Genomic DNA, 20795 nt, shown 5'->3' with positions numbered 1-20795 from the left:
TTTGCTTTCTTGAAGCTGTTTGGTTTTTTTCTCTTTTCAGATTGGAAAGCATTTTTATGAGAAATCCTAAAGCAAAATAGAAAAGTCTGTTTTTCCCAAAAGCTGAAATACCATAGAGAAAATATTGGGCAAGAACCATTCCTTGCTATGGAAGATGTTATTTGGTTAAGAAATACTTTGATGAAAAAACACTTTGTTTTGAATACAGCGACTTCAGGCCACTAGATGTCCGTATAACATAGGCAAACGGGTTAAAATAAGCAGCCTTTGGGAACAGGAGCGTTCTGTACTAGCTACATGTGAAATTACATTACCAGGTTTCATTCGCATCTTTTGGTTGTAATTTGGCAAAGTTACTGATCAATATGTCTAAGAACCTGAGGGGTGAGTGTAGGGAGGAAGGGGCCAAGCTCTTCTCAGTGGTGGCCAGTGATAGGGCAAGGGGTAATGGGTGAACAAGTTGAAATGCAGGCAGTTCCATCTCCATATGAGGAAGAACTGCTTTCCTGTGAGGGTGACAGAGCCCTGGCACCGGCTGCCCAGAGAGGCTGTGGAGTCTCCTTCTCTGGAGAGCTTCCCAACCCGCCTGGATGCCGCCCTGTGCCCCGTGCTCTGGGTGTCCCTGCTGGAGCAGGGGGTTGGACTAGATGATCTCTAGAGGTCCCTTCCAACCTCAACCATTCTGTGAAAGTATTAAGTATTTACAGGTAAATGGTAAATTTACAGGTAAATTACAGGTAAATTTACAGGTAAACTTGCAGGGGAAACTATGCATTGACTTCAGTGGGCTTTGAATGTAGCCCTGCAGTGAGAAGCTGGTCAGTTGTGTGGTGTCCCCGAGATTGCTTTGCACGTGCACCTCTGGATTGCCCCCGTAAGGACCTGCTGACTGGTTCTGTACAGGACACATTGCAAGTGCTGAGGGCTTGTATCAAACGCTCATGCATTCTTTCCCAGGCCAGAAATTCTTCCTTGGTAGCATAAAAATCTGCTTTTATGTCATGAGAAAAGCATCCGAAGTCCTTTTCTATTACTCTTTATGTTACTGCACTGGAGATGGAGTCATATTTGGGATTCCTGCAACTAAATGGTTAGGACATGAAAAGGTGATGTTTTTATGGCTCAGCCATCCATCTTGTGTTCCCCTTTCCCGCCCTCCCATCCTTTTCTCCAATTTACTCCAGTTCTAGCAGGGATTAAGAGAGGGGATGTTGTTATTTTTGCTACTTGGGGTTTTGATCAACAATCTTAGGAAATCATAAAGAGAAAAGAAAGTGGTGTTTAAGCCTTTTCCCTCTTCCTATGTTTTTATAAAGCTTAAGCCTTTTGTTTGTTGGCTTTCTAATTCAGACTATTCTAGTTTTCTCTTTAGTGCTCTTTTGTTCTTGTTTTCTCTGAAATGTGATACCATAGTACTTATAAATGCATTTTGATTGTTGGTTGGAAAGATGATCCAAATTAAGAACCTGCAAACAATTTTGTTTTGTTCTGAGAACCAGCGTTATTTGCTAATGCTCCTGACTGTAGTTGAAAGCTTGGGAAGAGTTAGTGAGGGTGCCCAGCATCTTCAGCCTTTGGAACAGACTTTAATGTCATTTTCCTGACCTGCTCAGTATCTTGCATAGCTCCCTCTGAAGTTTGCAATCTCTCTGATCCCTCTTTTTCCCCTTAAGTGCTGAGGTTAACAAGGGAATGGTGCAAATCTTGAAGCCCAATCTCAAAACTGAAACGTGGCTGCAATTAATATCACTGAAACAAAAATCACATCAATCTGTGATGACTTCATTCCTCCATTAGTTGTCAAGCTGCCTCTAGAAGTTTGGCTTAGCCCAAGGAATATCATTAAGACATCTCAGGAGACAGGTTCCCGCAGAGACAACTTGATCTTTAGGAAGAATCTCCCTGTAAATCTGGCTGATAAATAAATGTGTGGGTGGGCAAGTGTATTTGTGCGTAGTGCAAATGCGTCCTGTCTGTGCAAGTGCACCACTTCATGCCTTTGTTTGTCTCGTTTTCCTCCTTTCACATCAAGGAAATCAGTTGAAATCTCCCTTTTAAAAGCAATGCCCATAATTGCTATGGAAGTGTGAAACAATTTTTGAGGGAGATAAGTGAGAGATAAAGTAATTTTCTAGTTCATATCTGTGGTGAGATTAGATCGTTCATTTCTATCTCGGAAACTTCTGTAGTAAGTGGGAGGAATACTGAGCAATGAGACACTGAATTTGTTATGCACACCTTTGGAAGAGATGTATGTGTGTACATGCAGTTGTGTTCCTTGTCAGTAAGCGATGTTCACTATGTGTAAGCAGAGCGTGGTGAAGTAATGGGATTTTAATTGTTTCCACAGGTCTGACATCCTGTCGTGGCTTCCTGCGTCAGCGCTTTTTGTGGGCATTATTTATGCTGGCTCCAGAGCCCTGTCCAGATTGGTAAGAAATGCACAAGTAGCACTCAGCTCTTCAGCAGTTGTGCTAAGGGCACAAGTTTAATGCTTGGGATTTAAGTAGCAAAACCTCTTAACTGTCCTAGAGTAGTGGTCTAGCCTAATGAAATGTGGAATAGTATCAAAGACGCAGAATAGCTTCAGATCTCCCTGACCTCAGCAAGAGGCACAAATACTCAGCATCTCTCCAGAGCACTGTTTTGTAGGACAGATCCTCAACGGTCTAAATTGTGCCAACAGTCAAGAAGCTGAAGAAGTTATGAGCTGTAACAGTTTGCAGAGTGGGAGGTGGGACATAGATTAGCAGGATACGTTTCTAGCAAAAGGATGGAGAGCCTTTCAGTGACAAGGTTTTGGTGAATTAAGACTTGAAGAAAAAAAATCAGATTTACGGTTTGTTTGAATCACATGCCTTAGGGGATATCAAACCTGCTTTCGTTGAAGCTAGATGCTTCTTTTTCTTAAAGTGTGAAGGAAGTTCTGTGACCTCTCTTTCAAAACAGCAGCATTACGCTGCTCTCCTGCAGACAGGCTGCAAGGCCAGGTTCTGTGCTGCTTTGCCTCTGCCCTCTGTCCAAGCATCCTAGTCTAACGTGAGAACTGGCATTCTCCTACTAACTCCTAAACCCTAGGAAGAATTGATGGGAATTTTTCCACCAGAACCTTCTTGCGGGGCTCCCTTCTTGAGCAGCCTCTCAGAGGGGCAGGGCAGCAGGGGACGGGGCATCTCTGTCCTGCCAAGCAAGGCCTGGCTCAGAGTGCGTGACCATCAGCAAAGCTGGGCCACGTGCCCCGGTGCCACTTGCCTCACATGACCTGTCTCATGATGGTTGCTTGTGCTTCCTCTTGGTTCCTTGTCCAAGCAAGCTCCAATGGGCTTCCCTTGCATAGACAGAGTTGATGTCTCTAAGGCAAGAACTGCCTGGAAGCAGGAATGAAGCCTTTGGCAGCGGCGTCTTTTCTGCCTGTTCACCTGGGAGGCGGAGGAGGTGTGAGTCACATCCTGCCTTGCCATTTCTTCATCTTTCTGAGTCCTCTCCTAAGTTACCTTGTTTTCTTCCTTTTCCCTGCTCGGTGCTCACTGAAGAGGGTGAGATGCTCTGGATCCACACGAGAGCCGAGTCTTTTCCATGGGTGAATAGTTTTGATGTGTATCCCACATGATTCTTGAGCAACATCTTACACTTCTGCATGGCTTTGGTTGTTGTATGTAAATGGATATTTAGAAGCCTAATTCTGCGGCTCTTTTGGTGTGGAGAAGGGACACAAAGATGAGCAGACTCCAGCCATAGTGGTAGGTAAAGCTTTGTGCTGGAATAAGACTAAGTCGTATATATAGGCTTTACTTACAATAACCTATGGGAAGCCTCTTGTCTCGCAGGTCAGGGCTGGAGCTGGAGCAGAGCTCTTAGCGCTGGGATGTGTTCCTGGAAGCACGCAGGGCTCCGAGGGGAGGCTCCTGCAGAGTCTCCACGTGCTGCCTTCCCAATCTTCCTTTCCGTGAGCACCCGGCCCACTCACAAATGGCTCACATCAAAGACAACAGACATATGGAGGAGGTTAATGGAGCTCGGCAAACTGGAGCCATTGCTGGCTCCAAAACACATCAGGAAGAGCCAAAAACAGGGAAAAAAGGGAAGAAAAAAAAAATGACTCCACAAATTTTTACTGACAGCTTTTCTTGTGTGTCATTTATTTTTCTTACGGCTCAAGATGCTCATGTTAAATGCCTTTTGTGAGGCTCAAGATGCCCGTGTTAGATACTTAGGCTCCGATGTTCTCAGTTGTCCAGCAACAGGGTGAGGAATTGGTTTTCAGCACTGGTGAAGCAGGAGCGGACAACTTAATTTCAGTTGTGTTTGTGTGATCATTCCTGGCAAAATGAGATTTTAATTAGATTTAATCAGATTTGATTTAGGTTTTAATTAGATTTAATTAATACATTAATTGGTTATCTTGGGGTACTTTTTTGCTTGTGGATCCCCTACAGTTGTCATTACGACTTAGAATATTTAATTAACGATTGTCCAGCTTGATGGAAAAAGAAGCAGAAGATCCCCTCGAGCCCCGATTTCTGTTTGCAAAGCCTCATCTCAAGAGTCTCACCTGCTCCTTAAGATGTGTGGACATCACTGAGACACTAACTCCTTCTCCCCGCGTGAGCTGAGTGAGCAGATACGATAGTGCTTCCCAAAACCATCTTGGGTTGCCTGAATTGGGGCAGGCAGTTGCTTTGGTTTTGGCCGTCTCTGCTACGCCGTGGGTCTGATTTGGGGCGAGTGTTAGGAGCTACTGGTTCTTGCCAAGTTTTGCTTGGGGTGGTGGGTGTTGGACCCATTGTCACTGGGTCTTGTTTAGGAATGATTTCATGTGGGGAAAGAGGCCAGACACCTCCTTGGTTGTGATTTCAGCATCACTTGTGGGGGAACGGTTACATTTCTACCCTAATTTTTGGCAGATACTCATAGCAGTAACTTGAAACAACCACCTATAATCATCTTACCCATGGTTTTTTTGATAAGAATAGCAGTGTATTTAGTACCACTAGACAGAGATGAGAAAACTAATCAAAAATGTTTGCTACGGAGGGTGCATATATGTGAAAGGAGGGGCAGCTTAAAAGCATACACTTGGAGCAACCTCCCTGTGGTGGCCCTGTAGAAACATGGAGATAGTGCCCTCCAAAGCCAGAGGAACAAGCAGGATTTGCACTTAGAGGCAGCTGTATGGAAATGTTAAGTGATAGTTATGTGATAGTGAACCCCATCCTGGGGTGGGTCTCAGGCAATTTTAGAAGCTATGATATAGATAAGAACAACAACAAAACCAACAACCCAGGGATGTCTACTCTCAACTCGAGTGCCCCTTCCTGTGTCCACAGTTGTGCAGAATTTATTCAGACTGTTTTTTGTTCTCTTCCCACGGCAGCCAATTCCAGTGTTCCTTACAGTCCACAATGCGGCTGAAGTTATAACCTGTGGCTTCCAGAAGTTTGTGCAGAAAGAGGTAATTGAAATATTAATTGATACCTCCTGTGTATAACTGCCCTGCAGTGAGAGCTGCTTTCTTTTATTACTGGCTTTAGTGCTGTTTGCTTTTCTAGACTTACTGTGATAGCTAGTCATTAATGAGTCCCAGGGGGGGATTTGCTGCTGGCAAGTATTTATATTGACCTTTTCTTTTCCTCTTTAGTTGGGGAAGCATTGCAAATGGATAAAATGTTTAGTGACAGTATTGCTAAGACAGGCTTGGTCTTGCCTTTTTTTTTTCCTTTTTTTCCTTTTGAAAATTAACATCCCTTCTCTTCTTGCCTTATGTAAGAGTTGCTATTTGGGCTGGGGGAGTGTTGCAGGGGACTGAGTCCTCAGAACTAGCCAGTGAACTCTTGTCTAGCATTTGATATGTTGTATGATTATAGGTAGATTACATCTCCACATGCAGTGCAGGAAATGCAGCTTGGGATTTGTTTTTTAATGTTTTGGAATCTGTTCCAAGACCTTTTAAAGACCGGAGAGTAATTCCTGCTTGTTTTAAGAGTTGAGTCTGTTTCTCATAAACTGCACTGGCCATTCCAGCTCTGGAATGTTTTGGGATCCTCCAAGTGGAGAGCTGCTGTGACGCAGCCCTGCGAAGTCTTGCACTCCCCAATGAGTTCAGAATACCCAGCTAGAGCCCATGTGGTCCTTGGTTTCGGGAAAGGTCGGGAATAGTTCGAAGACCAGGTATAAACCTCACATCTGGTTTTAAGTTCACTCAGTGGCAAATGATCTGAGACTATAAATCAGAGGTTGGTGTAGGCCAATCTGTAATACTGATTCTTTTGTCAAATTAAATTTGCTTGGCAGTGCTCAAAGATAATGGACTGCTGAACGTTGCTCACTGTTTTTCTTGTATTTTTGCTGCAGTAAGATCAGCTGTGATCTCTTCCTGTTTATAGAAGGGGAAAGCACTCTCACCATTATCTCTAATATTTTAATTCCACATTCTTTTTACAGCAGACTTCCCTTTTGAAAGTCTGCAGGTAAGTTTTTTTATGTTTTTTTATATTTTTCTTCTTTTTTTTTAACTGCGCAGATTCAGATTCAGATTTGTTTTGGCTTCAGCTTCTTGTATTTGTTTCAGATAATGACACACCAAAACAATAAAGAGTGGAAGGCACATTCCTGTGGGCAGTAATCCTAAGTTGCAAAATAGAAGTAGTTATTTGTTTTTAATGTAGTTTCTTTTTTTAAAACAGTTAAATAGATATTTTTTTTTCTTGTAAAAATTAATGTCAGAAAAGCAGTATTCCTGAATAACAACACAGTACTTGTAAAACTGTTTTTGGAAAGGAGAAACAACTTGTCTTTAAAGTTCCAAACGATAAACGGAAAGAAAGATGACTAATGTGACAGAAAACAACTAAAAATGTCTTAAGAAAAGATAGGTGACATCCAGTTTTATTAGCGTTGTTCGTATGAAGCTATACCCTGTCAAAAATCTTTTTTTGGCCCTGTGTGTTTAGACTTCAGAAAGAGAAAGTGAAAAACAGAAACCAGCCACTCATGTATTAGAAGTTTTTCTTCCCCCATTCTCTTGAAGAAAATATGAAGAAAATATAATTGGTATTCTCTGTATTTTTGTGAAGTTCTAGCTGTTCTTAGTGTGGGGCCCTGTCTTGTTGCTTCCTGCCCTTTGCTTCTGTTATCTGGCTTACTGCGACCTCGCTTTGCCCACTGGATTATCAGTCAAGGAGAGCAGGGTTTTTTTTAATCTTTATTCTCTCTTTTCCTTCTGCTCTGCTAGAAACTCAGAAAACCAACTGCTCTCCTTAAGGTACCTGCAAGGTACCAAGTCACTCTGGTCTGTGTTCTGGGCTTGCACGTAGTGTGGAACGGAGCCACCTCTGCCCCTCTCTGCTGGGACTGCAGCCTTAGGCCTTCTGCCTTAATGAATGAGCTCTCTGGTAGCCACCCAGAGCTTAAAAATCGCTTCTTTAGGTTTTCTGAGGCATGCAGGGGAAGCCAGGTGGCAAGTGAAGAACAATATTCCCTGCAGCACTTTGTTTGCATCACTGGTGGGATTGTTTTGTGTCACTCTTCCGCTCGTACAGTTTTGCTGTGTGTTATGAAGAGGGCATGATATAAAAATGAATTTTGGTGACAAAAATGCCACCTTTAAATTTATGGATTAAGAATGAAATAAATAGCAGAGTAATATTGAGTGGAAGCCCCCAGGGTCTGTAGGAGCTCAGATCCAGGCCGAGAGGTTTCAGTCTTGTTCTTTTCCTCTCCCCAACAGTGCGTTGTGCCTCCTGGGAGCAGCCGTGTGCCTTCCTTTATGTGACACACAGGTGAGCTCTGCTCTCTTAACCAGCTCTACTTGAACCCTGCTGTTTTACATACTGGTAGCCTGTGAGGGAGAATGTCTGTGATGCAGCTTCGGCTTGCAAGCTGAGGTGGTTGGCAAGTGCTGTGAAGGAACCATAAATGTGGTCTATTGCCATGCTATATTATTGCTGTTTTTAATATTTTTGCATCACAGTAAAACCTCTTTAAGCAATTCAGGCCTAGAACTGTTGGGCAAAACACCCAGGGCTGGGGAAGCACAGAATCACAGACTGGTTGAGGTTGGAAGGGACCTCTAGAGATCATCTAGTTCAACTTTCCTGCTCCAGCAGGGACACCCAGAGCACGGGGCACAGGGCGGCATCCAGGTGGGTTTGGAAGATCTCTAGAGAAGGAGACTCCAGAGCCTCCCTGGGCAGCCTGTGCCAGGGCTCTGTCACCCTCACAGGAAAGAAGTTCCTCCTCACATGGACATGGAACTGCCTGTGTTGCAGTTTACACCCATTGGCCCTTGCCCTATCACTGGCCACCACTGAGAAGAGCTTGGCCTCTTCCTCCCTACATTTCTCCCCTCAGGTATTTGTACATGTTGAGCAGATCCATTCTCAACCTTCTCCAGGGAAAACAGGCCTAACTCGCTCTGTCTTTCCTAAAGAAACATTTCTTTAACCTCTGCAAGGCCTTGAAGCAATGCACCTGGGCCTGCAGTTATGGCACATATTCAGCATGATCCTAGCGGAGCCTCATAAGCCCTCTGTGCTCTTTCTGCAGGCTTGGGAGAGAGCAGGGAGGTACCTCTAGGGAGCAGTCCAGTCCACTGAAGGTGCATCCTTTGGAGGTGTCCCTTTCTCTTTTGGAAAGCTGCATCTTTCATACAGATGCTTCAGTCAATAGATGAAGTTTTGTCTCATAAATCTGTGAGGTTGAATGTGCCTGATCAACTGTAGACAGCCAAGCTGGTCTTGTGAGTCCTAGTCCATTGTGCAGAGTAGGTGGTTCTGTATATAAGTCATCCCAAATAAAAACAGACACGTAAAAGAGGCCAAGTGAATTCCCCTCCAAAATTGTTTATTTCTTCCCTTGGATTGTGAAGAGAGCCCACCTTGCTCAGAGGTGTATTTCTGTTTAAAGTGTTTTTTGGAACCCTTAAGAGAAAGGTTGTATATGAGAGCAGATTGAATGCACTTCCCTCTCACTTTTGCTTGATCCAGGAATAAATTTCCTCTTATCACAGTCCTGCAGGGAGTGAGAGCCTCGCAGAGACTGCGTAGCCGCTGCGGGAGCCGAGAGGCCAGGAGACAAATATCTCCTACCCCCTGCTTGTCCCTGGCTGCCTCCCCGGATGGGCTGGAGGAGACAAAAATTAACAGCTCTGCTGCACGAAAAACGGCTGCAAACAGGGATAAGCAGGGTGGGAAGTCTGTGCTCTCAGCTGGTTTAAAATGCTGTGCATGTGCTGAGAGCTCTGCTCGCCCCGGCTGCCTGAGAATCCCAGAATGCCTGAGGTTGGAAGGGACCTCTGGAGATGAGCTACTCCAGCCCCCCTGCTCCAGCAGGGACACCCAGAGCACGGGGCACAGGGCGGCATCCAGGCGGGTTTGGAAGATCTCCAGAGAAGGAGACTCCACAACCTCCCTCCTCATGTGAACGTGCCTTTATTTATTTAGATGTTCTTCTTTTGCAGTTTGATCCAAACGGTTATTTGTGGGCTTTTATTCACTTGATCTGTCTCGGTAAGTTGTTGTCTTGTGGAAAAAAGAGCTGGGAAAAACAAATGTGTTGGAAAAGCAAGCCATGGCTTTATTGTGTAGCTATTGATATTTAAGGTTCCTGATGCAAGAACCACCTGGAAAGAATAAAGATGCTCAGGAAAGATGGTAAAGTTCATTCCCTGTATAGTTTTTATGCTGCAAACAATGATAGAATAAACTAGAGGTAGCAGGCACTTCACATGAGAAAATGTGCATGTAGTTTTAATCACCAGTAGGCTTTTCTGGGAAATTTTGATGGTTGCCCACTAAGAGACCTTCCTTGCAGGAGTGGGAGAGGACAGGAAACATTGTGAGGGGGGATTAAAAAACAACAAGGAATGCTCTGCAGTTAGAACTTCACTGCACATGCTGATTTTATTTAAAAACTGACAAAAATATTCTAAAATATAATTGAATATTTTTCTCAGGGGAAGGATGTTGTAATGTTGGGGTTTTTAGTGCAATCATACACTTTTTTTTTTTTTAATTTTAAGTCTGGACTTCATGACCTGTCAGTGCTTTTATGTTTCTCTTCTGTCTTTAAGGTAAATCTTTTGTCTGTTTTTAAATAAATCATATTCTCCCATGAAAGCCGCAACAGTCAGATGCGGAGAACCTGACGAAAAGTAGCAATTTTTAACTAGGAGAAGGTAATTTTGTAATTTTATGCCCTTTGGAGCATTAGACTGAGTAAAAAGGAACTTATATTTAGTTCTTCGCTGTCTTGGACTGAGTGACTGATATGAATCATATGTTAAGTCTCATCTGCAAAGTAGAGATGAATCTGTCTTTATTTTGTCTATTCTTCTTGTAAACTTCTTAGACAGAGATTGTGTCTTTTTATGTGTTTGTGTCTAGGAAGGTCTAGAGATTCCATTTTAAAATGTTAACATACCAATAACAAACAGTGGGGTTTTTTTCTTGTTTTTCTTTTCCTTTAGGAAATGTCATATGGTAAATATTTGCACATTTAGGTAAAAACAAAAAGCTAAGGATTTTTCCACTTCAAATATTTGTGCCTGCTGTAGCAAGTGATGTTATTGCTTTCTCAAAGGCACAAGGTCGCATTTGTCCAATGGTGCGAGGCCACAGAGGTGGAAAGCAGCTTGGAATGGCAGCTCTGCTGTATGGATAAAATGTGTGGGAAGTGCCAGGGCGATGTTTATGCTCCAAACACAGCTTCTTTCGCTTGCTTTTGTTTTGGGGATGGAGCTGCTGACATGCCCGTTGGAGACTTTTGTGTAGTGCAAGACAGGGAAATGGGGAACCAACTTAACATACAGTTTAAGGAAGGCAGTGTTTAAGGAAGGGGGTGCACGTGCTACCTTGCAGCTTGGCCAAAGGAGGTAGAATTGAGGAGATTTATTGCATAGTGTTCTAGCAGAGTTGCTTATCACGTTGGGATTTTTCTTGTGTTTCTAAAAAAAAAAAAAAAAAAAAAAAAACCCTGAAGAAAGGATCTGAAAAAAATACACTGAAGCTCTATTATTCCTTCCCTGCCTTGTTAGTGACATTCCCAGAACAGCGGTGGGAAGCAAATAGCTTGAGGGTGCCGAGAACCTGGAGAGTCCAAAGCTGAGGAAACTTCAGACAGCAAAGAGCAAACAGTGACAGCAGCCCTCGTGGATGAAGATATTGTAGAAGTGCCCCCCAGAGTTCAGTGGCCCAAAGAACCCATTTTTCTGCAGCAGTTCTCTTCATATATTTATACATGCACCCATTTACCCATGAATATTCATAGTTGTCATGAGCTTGGAGTCATCTCCTCCCAAGAAAAGCTAGGAGAACATGTACTATGACAGTACTCGGAGATGGAAACTGTTTGAAAACCATTTATTTGAAGTGATAGGTGACTTTATTCATGGCTTAGGCATCCTTTGAACCATGTGGCTGACTGTAATTGAGAAGATTCCTTGTCTGTCTGTACCATGGCCAAACAAATCATTGTTGGGCAGAATGATTGCACTTCACAGCAATTACACTTGTCATTTCAATTGCAGGGGCTTACAAAGTATTTCACAAGTTATGGAAACCTTGCTCTCTAAGGTAATGTGTTCAAATATATATTTATATTAAAAAAAGTTGCTATCAAAGAGGCTTATTTATCTAGCAGTCAGGTAACTAGGGATCTCTGCTTTATTGGGATAAACTGGGGCATACTTGGATGATCATTAATGGCTTTTCTTGCCAGAGGAGCAGCATTTATTGCTGCTAGTTTTAACTATACCATATAGCTATTGATGTTTATCCTGACTCAAGCACTACATTAGTTTTAAATACTGTGTTATCAAAGGACGGTGACTTCTTTCCGGGGAAAGATTCCCAGATTAGTGTCAGAGGCATTCAGAGGAAATGGTAGTTTGTGTCAGCCTTGAAAACTGGAGGGTTTGTCTCTTAGTATCTCTTTGCAAAGCCTGTAACAGCTGGTGCCTTGCAACAGAACTTGAATGTCCAAGTACGTTAAAAATCTTGCACCAATCCCATGATCATTTTAGCATTAAGCCCAGAGTAAGAAAGTTTGTTTTGAAGTGAGGTGTTTAGGTGTTCACAGTGTCCATAATCTGCAGTTCTCCGTGTGGAGATGGACCTGTTCCCACTGAGTGTAATGGACATTTGTGTGGACATGTTACATGTATGTATAGCATGTGGACCAGCTCATTTGTTTTAAGAGGGCTTTCCTTCTGTGCTTAAAGGGTTCCTGTCTTCAGTCAATCTTGTGTTACCCTGACTTTCAGTGAGCATCACCATTGGCATAGTTACAGCAGAAGTAATGTAAAAGCAGTGTAAATAAAGTGTAGATGAATATATCAATCTCTTCTATCAAATATCAAATGATCTGTGTTATTAAAAGAGCACCTTTTTTTCCCCCCTTTTGCAGTGACCTGGACCAGCAGTACATCAACTATGTATTCAGGTAAAATCAGTAAGCTTTTGGTATACCATAGTTGGTTTTCTCTAGTAAATGTTTTCATTTTCAGCCATGTCTTTTTGCTTAGGAAAGTCCTAGCTACTACTTGGTTTTATCTGGTTAGCAGGATGTTCATGGAAGTGAATGAACCTAGTAGCTGAATGTTTAGGCTTTGACTACAGATGCACGTGCCAATACACACCCAAGGAGATAATGAAGTGTTAGTTACAATTTGTAATCGCCATGTGCATCTCTGGAAGAGATATGTAGAATAATGTTTAAAGAGCAGCTCTTTGGCAAACCCCACTCAGAAAATCAAACTTGCACAAAATTGCCGGGGGGAGATAGTGATTGTGGATGCACCATGTGTGAAGAACGTGAGCAGTAACTGGTGGTTCAGAGTGCTGTTAGGAGGATTGAGCAATTCAGACCTTTATTTGTTTTCTCGATTTGGAGATATGAAACTGGTTTGTGAATTTGTGGGTAGCAGAAGAGCTTGAGTCACCCAGCAGAGTCCCTTACGTGTGTGTGGTTGGGGTGTGCGATTCCCGCCACGATCCTTTCCCTGAAGGGCCATCGGAGCCAATGCGCTCAGCTTGCCCGGCTTCCATGGGGTGGTTTTTGAGGCTCCATTTGAGGTGAGGTACGCAGAGATTCTTGATAGATCCTCCTCTACCCGCCAGGCAGCCTCTTGCCTCACGCCTGCCTGTGCTCGTTGACCTCTGTTCTTGAGGTGGTGGACAGGGCTCTGAGGAAGTGCTGTGTGCTGTGAATACTGAGCTCTTGGGAGGAAGGGTGGTCAGGAGGAATGAAGCCCATCCATGGGCTGGGTTGGAGCAGAACAGAGAGCTTAAGTTATAGGTGAGCCTAACAGAAGTGAAATTATGCTGGCTTATTTCATTGGATGGATTGGTGCTCTTGCCTGGCCACATCTGGTAAAGATCCTTGCTAGGGATGCATCAGGGACACTGCTGTGGGGCAGTTATGGGTCAGCAGTTTCCTATTACCTTGTGAACACCAACTTGATAACGTGATCTGTCTTAGTCTGATCAAATCTCCTGTCTTCTCTCAGCCTTTTGTTTCCAGTCAGTTGTTGTTTTCTGTCTCCTGTGAGGAGCAAAGCAAATGAGGTCTAGGCAAAGAAGGCAGTGGTGCCCACTGGGGCTCCCTGGAAGGGCGCTGCAGTCACAGAGCTTGGAGAAACGCTGCCGTGCACAGGGGTAACCCAGGGAGTCTTGAGAGCTGCTCTGCTGGAGCAGCTGTTTGTTCTCCTGGCAGCTGTATGGACAGTGGTGCAAGGAGAAAAATCGAGAGGGGTAAATATATATATAAAAATATATATATAAAAAATGTATGTATATATGTGTGTGTATATATGTATATATATATGTGTATATATTATATACATACATACATATATATATATTTTGTCTCTGCCTAACTGTAGCTCTCGATTTTAATTTTAGTCAAAGCTCACTTGGGCCTGAACTTGCAGGTTCAGATTTTAGCTCAAGGTCTTAGTTTAGTGCCTTAGACTGAAAAATGAGGGTGTGATTCTCTGCTGTGTTAGCTTTGAAGGTGTGAGGTTGTGTCCAGCAGAGAGCAGGAGTTACCCATTGAACGGGAGGGGTGGATACTGGTTTAGTGGTCTTTGAAAACAAGATCCTGTTGGTTAAGCAACTAATGGTTTGTATTTAAAAGCTGTTGGGTTTTTAGGCAATGGAGTTGTGGGACCAGGGAGATTTTTTTCTTTATTTTAGCAGCTCTTTACAAGCAGAATGTGTTAGCAAAGCTTGCCAAGGTCCCCACCCCATTAAAGGTCAGTGCAGCTTGAGGGGTAGTGGTGTGGAGCACTTGCTGGAGAGCGAATTGCCTTTGGGAAAGAGGGAGCAGGTGAAAATCTGCTTGTGTGCGCTGGGCCTGTGGCCATGGACACATGCAGCTCTTTCCACCGGAGAGCGTGGCAGCTCCTGCCGGAGAATCACACAGAATGTTTATGGTTGGAAGGGACCTCTAGAGATCATCTAGTCCAACCTTCCTGCTCCAGCAGGGACACCCAGAGCCCAGGGCACAGGGCGGCATCCAGGCGGATTTGGAAAACCTCCAGAGAAGGAGACTCCACAAAACATGGCAGTTCCTGCCGGAGAATGTGGCAGTCCGTGGCAGTCGCTCCTCGTTGTGCCCAGAGAAAAACCTGGGTTCCAAGAGCAGCCTGGATCTGGCCTCTGGTTCCTTCCAGGCTTCTGCTTTGCCACCGTGGCCAGTGACACGCAGCACGGATGGATTTGGGCAGGAGCTCTGTCCTTGTCTGTGACCTTCATGAGGTAGTGCTGCCGTGGACATCTCGGGCGTCTAATGAGGCCAAGAGCTTCTGTGGCAGAGGGTCCAGGTGGGAGCTGCTTCTTCCTGAGCCCTGGGAGCCTGTAACTACCTTGAGGTGTCTGCTGCTTAAATCTGGGTCAGCGTGTTTGAGAGCCAGAAGGGGTGACTGGCAAACACAGAATTATTGCGAAAGCTTAATTTACACACGAGACAGTCAAAAATATTTAAATCATTTAAATAAAACTTATTTTAGCTTGAACATTGAATGAGTGCTAATTTATTATGGTCAATTTTTGGTCACATATTCTTACAAATATGTGCCTACTGCTGGCAGAGGGTGCCCAGCTGTGTGGGGTGAGCTCTGTGCTGCACCCTGTCTCTGCTCCAACCGGGTCTCTTTGAGGCCGTTGCAGCCGCGAAGGGACCTCGGGTCCATCCCCAGAACGAGAAGGTGCTGCAGCCTGGTGGTCTTGTCTGTGTATCTGAAGAAACTTCCTAGTGTAGTATCCATGCTGCTCTTTTTTATTAGGAAGAGTATCAATAGACCTTTATAGCCCCTTGTTTTTACCGCAGATCAGACAGCTGACATGTGACTGGGGGAAGAGCGAGCAGCTGTGTGAGCACAGCCAGGGTGATTGTTAGAGCAGGGGCTGTTGAAAGTGTTTGGTACAAAAACAGAGTTGTGCTCTCAGTGCAGATGCTGTCTGCGTAGAGCAGATTAAAGTTTTGCCTCGGGCTACTGGATATTTTCATGTACTACTATGTTAGATTAAAAATACATATTGAAATTAAAAAATATTTACCTACTTTGGCTCGGTTGGACTTTGCCAGAGGTGCAACTGAAACGAGCAGAATTGTCTGCCCTGCTCTGTCCCTACATGCACTGTTTCTTGTTTTAAAATCTGGAACAAATTCTTCGGGAGAGTGTTTTAAGCTCGGGTGTTAGTAAATGTATGTGGATGGGAAATTTCCAGAACCAAATAGTCTGAAGAAATATTTGCTGCTGTTGGAAGCGTGACGTCCCTCTCACTTCATCACTTAGAGCGTTCAGGTTCTCGTTCTTTGATGTACATGTATTTAAAGGAGCCAAATAGGGAATAGATGTAGGAGGGAAAACAAAGCTGTACTTCATACACACGAGGGATGGGTGGTGGTTTTTCTTTGGCCCCTTCCCTTGCATTTGAGTTCTACCTGGCATGTTGAGGGATACGGGATGCTGCTTTAAAGGGGGTCACAGCTGGTGATCTTTTTCGTATGCTGAGGTGGATAAAGATTCGTTGCTCCCGGGAAAAGGTTTTGGTTCATCCCAGTGCCTCTGTCTGCAGAGGCTCGGCAGACAAGCTGGGAGCCAGACAACCTGGTGAGGAGCAAGCTGAGCAGCAGAGTGTGAAACGTTGAACAAACGGCACTGGCCTAGGCGGGGGGTAAAGGCTGTAGCCTGTGCAACTATTTGGGTTGGATTGGATTGGAAGAGCTGCTAATTTGCCATATTTGTGAATTTAGGAAGTTGCAGTGGATTTCCTGTAATAGGGAAAGGCAGCTTTGTGGGCATAAATAGTTGTTTCTGATGAAAACTAGGTCTTTTTAGCCAGAGGTAAGTGTGCAGATGAGCCAGCCCAAAGCAGTGTGCAATGGACATGGGGCATGGGCAGTGGGCGTGGGGAAGAGGAACGGAGGAGCCCCACACAGGAATTTAGTTTCTTCTGTGGCCTGGTGTCCAGGCTGTTCTCCTGGAAACCCCTGAATCCCCTGGTCTGCTCCTGCACCATCCCGGTGTCTTTCCTGCTGAGCAGGGCAGAGGCCAGCGCAGCCCTGGTGCCACCTGAGCCGCAGAAAAGGCCCTGTTTTCCTCCCATTTCCTTTGGATTCAAGCCTGGGGTGTGTGATGGGGGTTATCGATTTCTCTTGGTTGCAGAAGGAAGTTTCTCTTTGAGCATTTCCCAATCTCATCTTAGTTTGTTTGAGAGTAATAGAGCAGAAGCAGCACTGCAGGATCACAGCTTAGTGATAATTCTCATGGCTGCTGACACGGTTACACCTGTCCTTGCAGTGCCCCGTTGCCTTTCCTGTTCAGTCCAAAGCAACAGGCCTTTGCTTCCTCGGTGGGTCTCTCTTTTACTGCTGCTCCTGAGCCTGGTGAGAATTGCTGACGACCAGGGGAAATTGCCTGGCTTCAGTATCCCTAGCATTGATAAATGTCTTCACCTCCATGCTTGCTGCTCACAGAAAAGGCCTCTCCAGATACCCTTGGGTCCATCGCTTGCATGTATTGTTGGTATCTGGAGGGACCTGCAGTTTTTCTTTGGGAGATTGGTTTGATACTTCCAGCTTGCTCTTCCCCCAGTATCTTTGTAGCTTTTCAACCTTGGAAACAATGTGGAATGACAGGAACAGCCAGTGGAGGTGAAGAAACCTCTGTAGAGCCTCTGCTACAACTCAGAGCCTGAAGTCCTTATGGCATCTCGGAAGTATTAAGTGATCTGCCAATACAGAACTAGTCATAGCTGATTTTCTTATTCACTTGTATCTTTGTTTAAAAAAAAAAAAAGTGTGCATGACTTGATGACACTTGGTGTTTAAAAATGCACAAAAAAATGCAGCATGTTGGAGTTTTTAAGTGACATTTTGGGCATGAATGTATGATGCATGCACAGTCACGCATGTAGAAGTCAATATTTGGCTTTTACCCAAAGTATGTGTGTGTCTACAGAGCGGCCACTTGCATACACACCATTAAACCCCCTCTAATTCAGGCACAAACACAGTTCCATGTAGCTTCTCTCTCGGGGGTGTCACCAGGTGGCAAAGCTGCACAGGGCTTGGGGGCTCCACTGAGTGATGTGATCAGCCAGAGGCGCTCAAGGCAAGTTGAGGCAAACTGGGTGTACTGGAATGCCTGTAGGAAGCCTGTGGCCAGGAAATGGAGGGAAACGGCTCTTGCCCTCAGCGCCATCCTGCTTAGCCCCGGGAGCGGTATCCAGGTTTGGCTGCCCAGCTCGGGAAGGATGCCGAGGAGCGGCGCGGAGTCCGGCAGGAGCTGCCGGCACCCGGAGCACCTGGACAACTGCAGGGAGAGGCTGAGGGACCTGCTCTTGTCCACACTGGCAGAAGGGAGACAAGGGGCAACCTGGCGACGGGCTGTACCCCCTTGAGAGGGCGTCACGGGCACAGCAGAGGAAAACTCTTGTACGGGTGGGGACAAGTAGAATAATTGGGTGCAGCAGCTGTAAATTGCAGCTTAGGCAGTTTAAAATGCCCACGTGAGGAGTGGTTAGGTGATGTTGGAGCAGGTTGCAAAGTGCCCTAGGAACTTCTAAGACCTGGCTATAGGCAAAGCCAGGAGTGTGTGCAGGTGATAGACCCAGATAGACTGGTGATAGACCCAGCAGCTGGGCTAGGGGACCCCAGACATCCATCCCAGCGTTATTGTCACTTATTCTTCAGTTATTCCAGTGAAACGGATTTTAGTCATGAAGTAACACATGCAGGGCTGTCTGTATGTTCAGGCCATGTCATAAATACTGTAACATGCATTTTCTAATTTCTTTTCTTCTTTTTAGTGTGGTACTGTTGGCCTCTGCATCCCATCCAGCAGGTAAAGTGGACTGAGATGTTTCTTTTTTTTAGGTTTGCATATTGCCTTCTTGTGCATGTAAGCTCCTGTAGAATTAGGAAACATAAAAATTATAATGTGACAGCCTATTGGCAGGGCAGGAAGGTACACAGTGCTAGGCATTGTGTAGTCTATGTGATATTTAGTAATACCTTTCCTACCTGTCCCTTGCAAAGAAGCAACATGGGACAAGCAAGAGCTTTTGAGCTCTTTTTTGATGAAGTATCCTTATTTTAACATAAAACAAAAGGATAAAAGTGGAAAAACTGGGTACTTGAGGATAGTTAATATTCCCCCCATACTGGTGTTTCAGTAGTTTGAATAAAGTTAATATATTGCTTTCAGTAGAACATTGCTTAGACAGAAAGACAAAAGATATTTTAAAAAAAAATCCTCCCTTGTCTGGTTGTTCACACTGTATACAATCACACATACATTCCTATATACTGTATATATTCATACTGCATACATTTCCACACAGAAATGTCAAGGGAAATAGACCTGCATTTCAAAAAGTGAAAGGCAAAACTTTGAATCTGTAGAGCCTTGAAGAAAGGCAAGAAAACTCCAGGGGATTTTTTACCTAGAGCTCCTGGGCCCAAGCACCTGGAAATCCAAGTATTCCAGAGCTCTGCCTGGATGTGGGAGAATGTTCTTCACCTTCGCAACTTCTGCTACGTGTCAGAGTTCAAATCCCAGAAGGGGAAGCAGCCACCACATGTTTGTGTTTCCTGGTGCTTCAGTAAGTCACTTTGCTGACTTGAGCAGGAGGTGAGAGGTGGGTAGGATGCGGGTCTGCCTGGCAACTGTTGCTTCACCAGACTGATTTGTATCCTAACATAGAATATTGTTGGGTTTTTATGTACTTGCTTTTCCCCTTTGCAGATGAAGGCAGGAGCTGACCAGAATCAGGAAGCTCCAAGAGCTGCCATTAGACACACTAGAAATGTGGGAAGCACCATAAATGAAAAGTCAGCAGCTGTGAGGGCTCACAGGGAGGTTGAGCAAGAAATTGTCCCTGTATAGTTGCTGTTCCCCGGCGTGTACGGATGGGTATTCCTTTCTGTCTCCTGTTTTGCACTGAGCCTGCTGCTTTGTCCCTCAGGTGATCTCCTCAGTGCCTTGGACTTCCCATTCCTCTACTTCTACAGATTCCATAGCAGCTGCTGTGCCAGGTAACCTCGCTACAACAGGCCATGTGAATGTGCTCAGAATGAGAGAACCTCTTGCCTTCCAAGCTTGACTCAGTTAAAAACTGGCAGCATGCAAAGCTTTAGCTACCCCAGATTCTCCTGGAGCAGGTCAGTAAAGCTGCAGAGAGGTGACTGTCTGTCAAGATGTATTTGCAGGCTTGTATATATGAGTTTATGGTATATGAGTTTATTTGTGAGTATATTCTGCCCATGACGGTTCCCCATCTCCAGGAAAATATTTTTCACCCAGTGTAGAAAGCTTTGATAAACCCAAATGCTTCTCAAGTCGGATTAGCCCTTGTAAAACTTGCTCTTTGCAGTGATTACAAAGTATTAGGCTTCAGCAGTATATGAGTGTACGTGGATTTATTTGCCTGTACATCTTGTTATTTGGCAGGATGCTTTTTTTGGGTAAAAGGGAAAAGCTTTAACAGACGCCCCTCTATTTTGAGCAGCAAAAGTTCACAGCCCTCACAGATAACATAAGTATGTCTTTGCAGTTCTTAATTATCTCAAAGCTTATTCTTTGTTCTTATCCAAACTTCTGCCTGGGGAAAACATTTTCTTTTTAAATGGGGTGGAAAAAATGTATGTTCATGCTAACTGCTTGCAAAAATATTTTTGTTTGTTGGGGCTTTTCTAATTTTCTAAGCTCACATTGGGCTTGCTGAAGAGCTTGTCCATGGTAGTTCTGGGAAATACATTCCTTGAAGACATGGTCCACCTTCAGGCACCAGTGAATATTTGCTAGCCCAGAACCTTCTTTTCTTTTCTTCATGTTTCTTTTCTTCTTACTGCATGCTTTGATCCCATTTCCTTTCACATGCTACCCACCACAATACTTTTTATATAAAAACTTTTATGTCTCTATACTAGCCAGGCAGTGATTTGTTCCTTATGTATTTGACATCCCTCTCTATTCCCTTCTTACTTTCACTATCCCATTGCTTCGTAACCAGCGGGATGCAAATATATCACAAGGGAAACTAAATCCAGAGCCCAAGTTTATAGTTTGTCTGAAATTCAGGGTGATGTGGAGCAGAGTTTCCTTCAGGGTGGGCTTGGCTGCAGGTGCCCTAGGCACTGCTCTGCTAAGTGATTTGGGAATCGACTTCACTTACGAGTGAGCTGAAAGCTTTAGGGTGTCCTCCCAAGCACTAGGGGGGCATCTGACTGTTTGGTGTCTAGTGGAGGTGCATTTAACTTCCTTGGAATTTGGGCTTTGTGAAGGTTGC

General features: G+C 44.4%; 1 protein-coding gene across 7 annotated transcripts in view; it reads left to right on the top strand.

Moving 5' to 3' along the window:
* Positions 1 to 20795, top strand: part of TMEM241 (transmembrane protein 241) — a 49185-nt gene that overhangs the window by 4815 nt on the left and 23575 nt on the right. For 5 of the 7 annotated variants that reach the window (XM_026035450.1, XM_026035457.1, XM_026035453.1 and 2 more), the window contains exons 4-12: positions 2351 to 2432; positions 5375 to 5452; positions 6442 to 6467; positions 7727 to 7778; positions 9458 to 9506; positions 11525 to 11570; positions 12403 to 12438; positions 18315 to 18349; positions 19473 to 19542. In XM_026035450.1, coding sequence (XP_025891235.1) covers positions 2351 to 2432; positions 5375 to 5452; positions 6442 to 6467; positions 7727 to 7778; positions 9458 to 9506; positions 11525 to 11570; positions 12403 to 12438; positions 18315 to 18349; positions 19473 to 19542 — 474 coding nt within the window. Of the gene's footprint in view, positions 1 to 2350; positions 2433 to 5374; positions 5453 to 6441; positions 6468 to 7726; positions 7779 to 9457; positions 9507 to 11524; positions 11571 to 12402; positions 12439 to 18314; positions 18350 to 18954; positions 19110 to 19472; positions 19543 to 20795 lie in introns of all 7 variants that reach the window. The other 2 variants (XM_026035454.1, XM_026035452.1) reach the window with 2 other exon arrangements.

The sequence above is a fragment of the Nothoprocta perdicaria genome, unplaced genomic scaffold (assembly GCF_003342845.1).
Source record: "Nothoprocta perdicaria isolate Ctin4 unplaced genomic scaffold, notPer1 scaffold_16, whole genome shotgun sequence".
Classification (NCBI taxonomy): Eukaryota; Metazoa; Chordata; class Aves; order Tinamiformes; family Tinamidae; genus Nothoprocta; species Nothoprocta perdicaria.
Note: the sequence above shows the minus strand (reverse complement) of the source record. Positions and strands in the feature narration are given on the sequence as shown.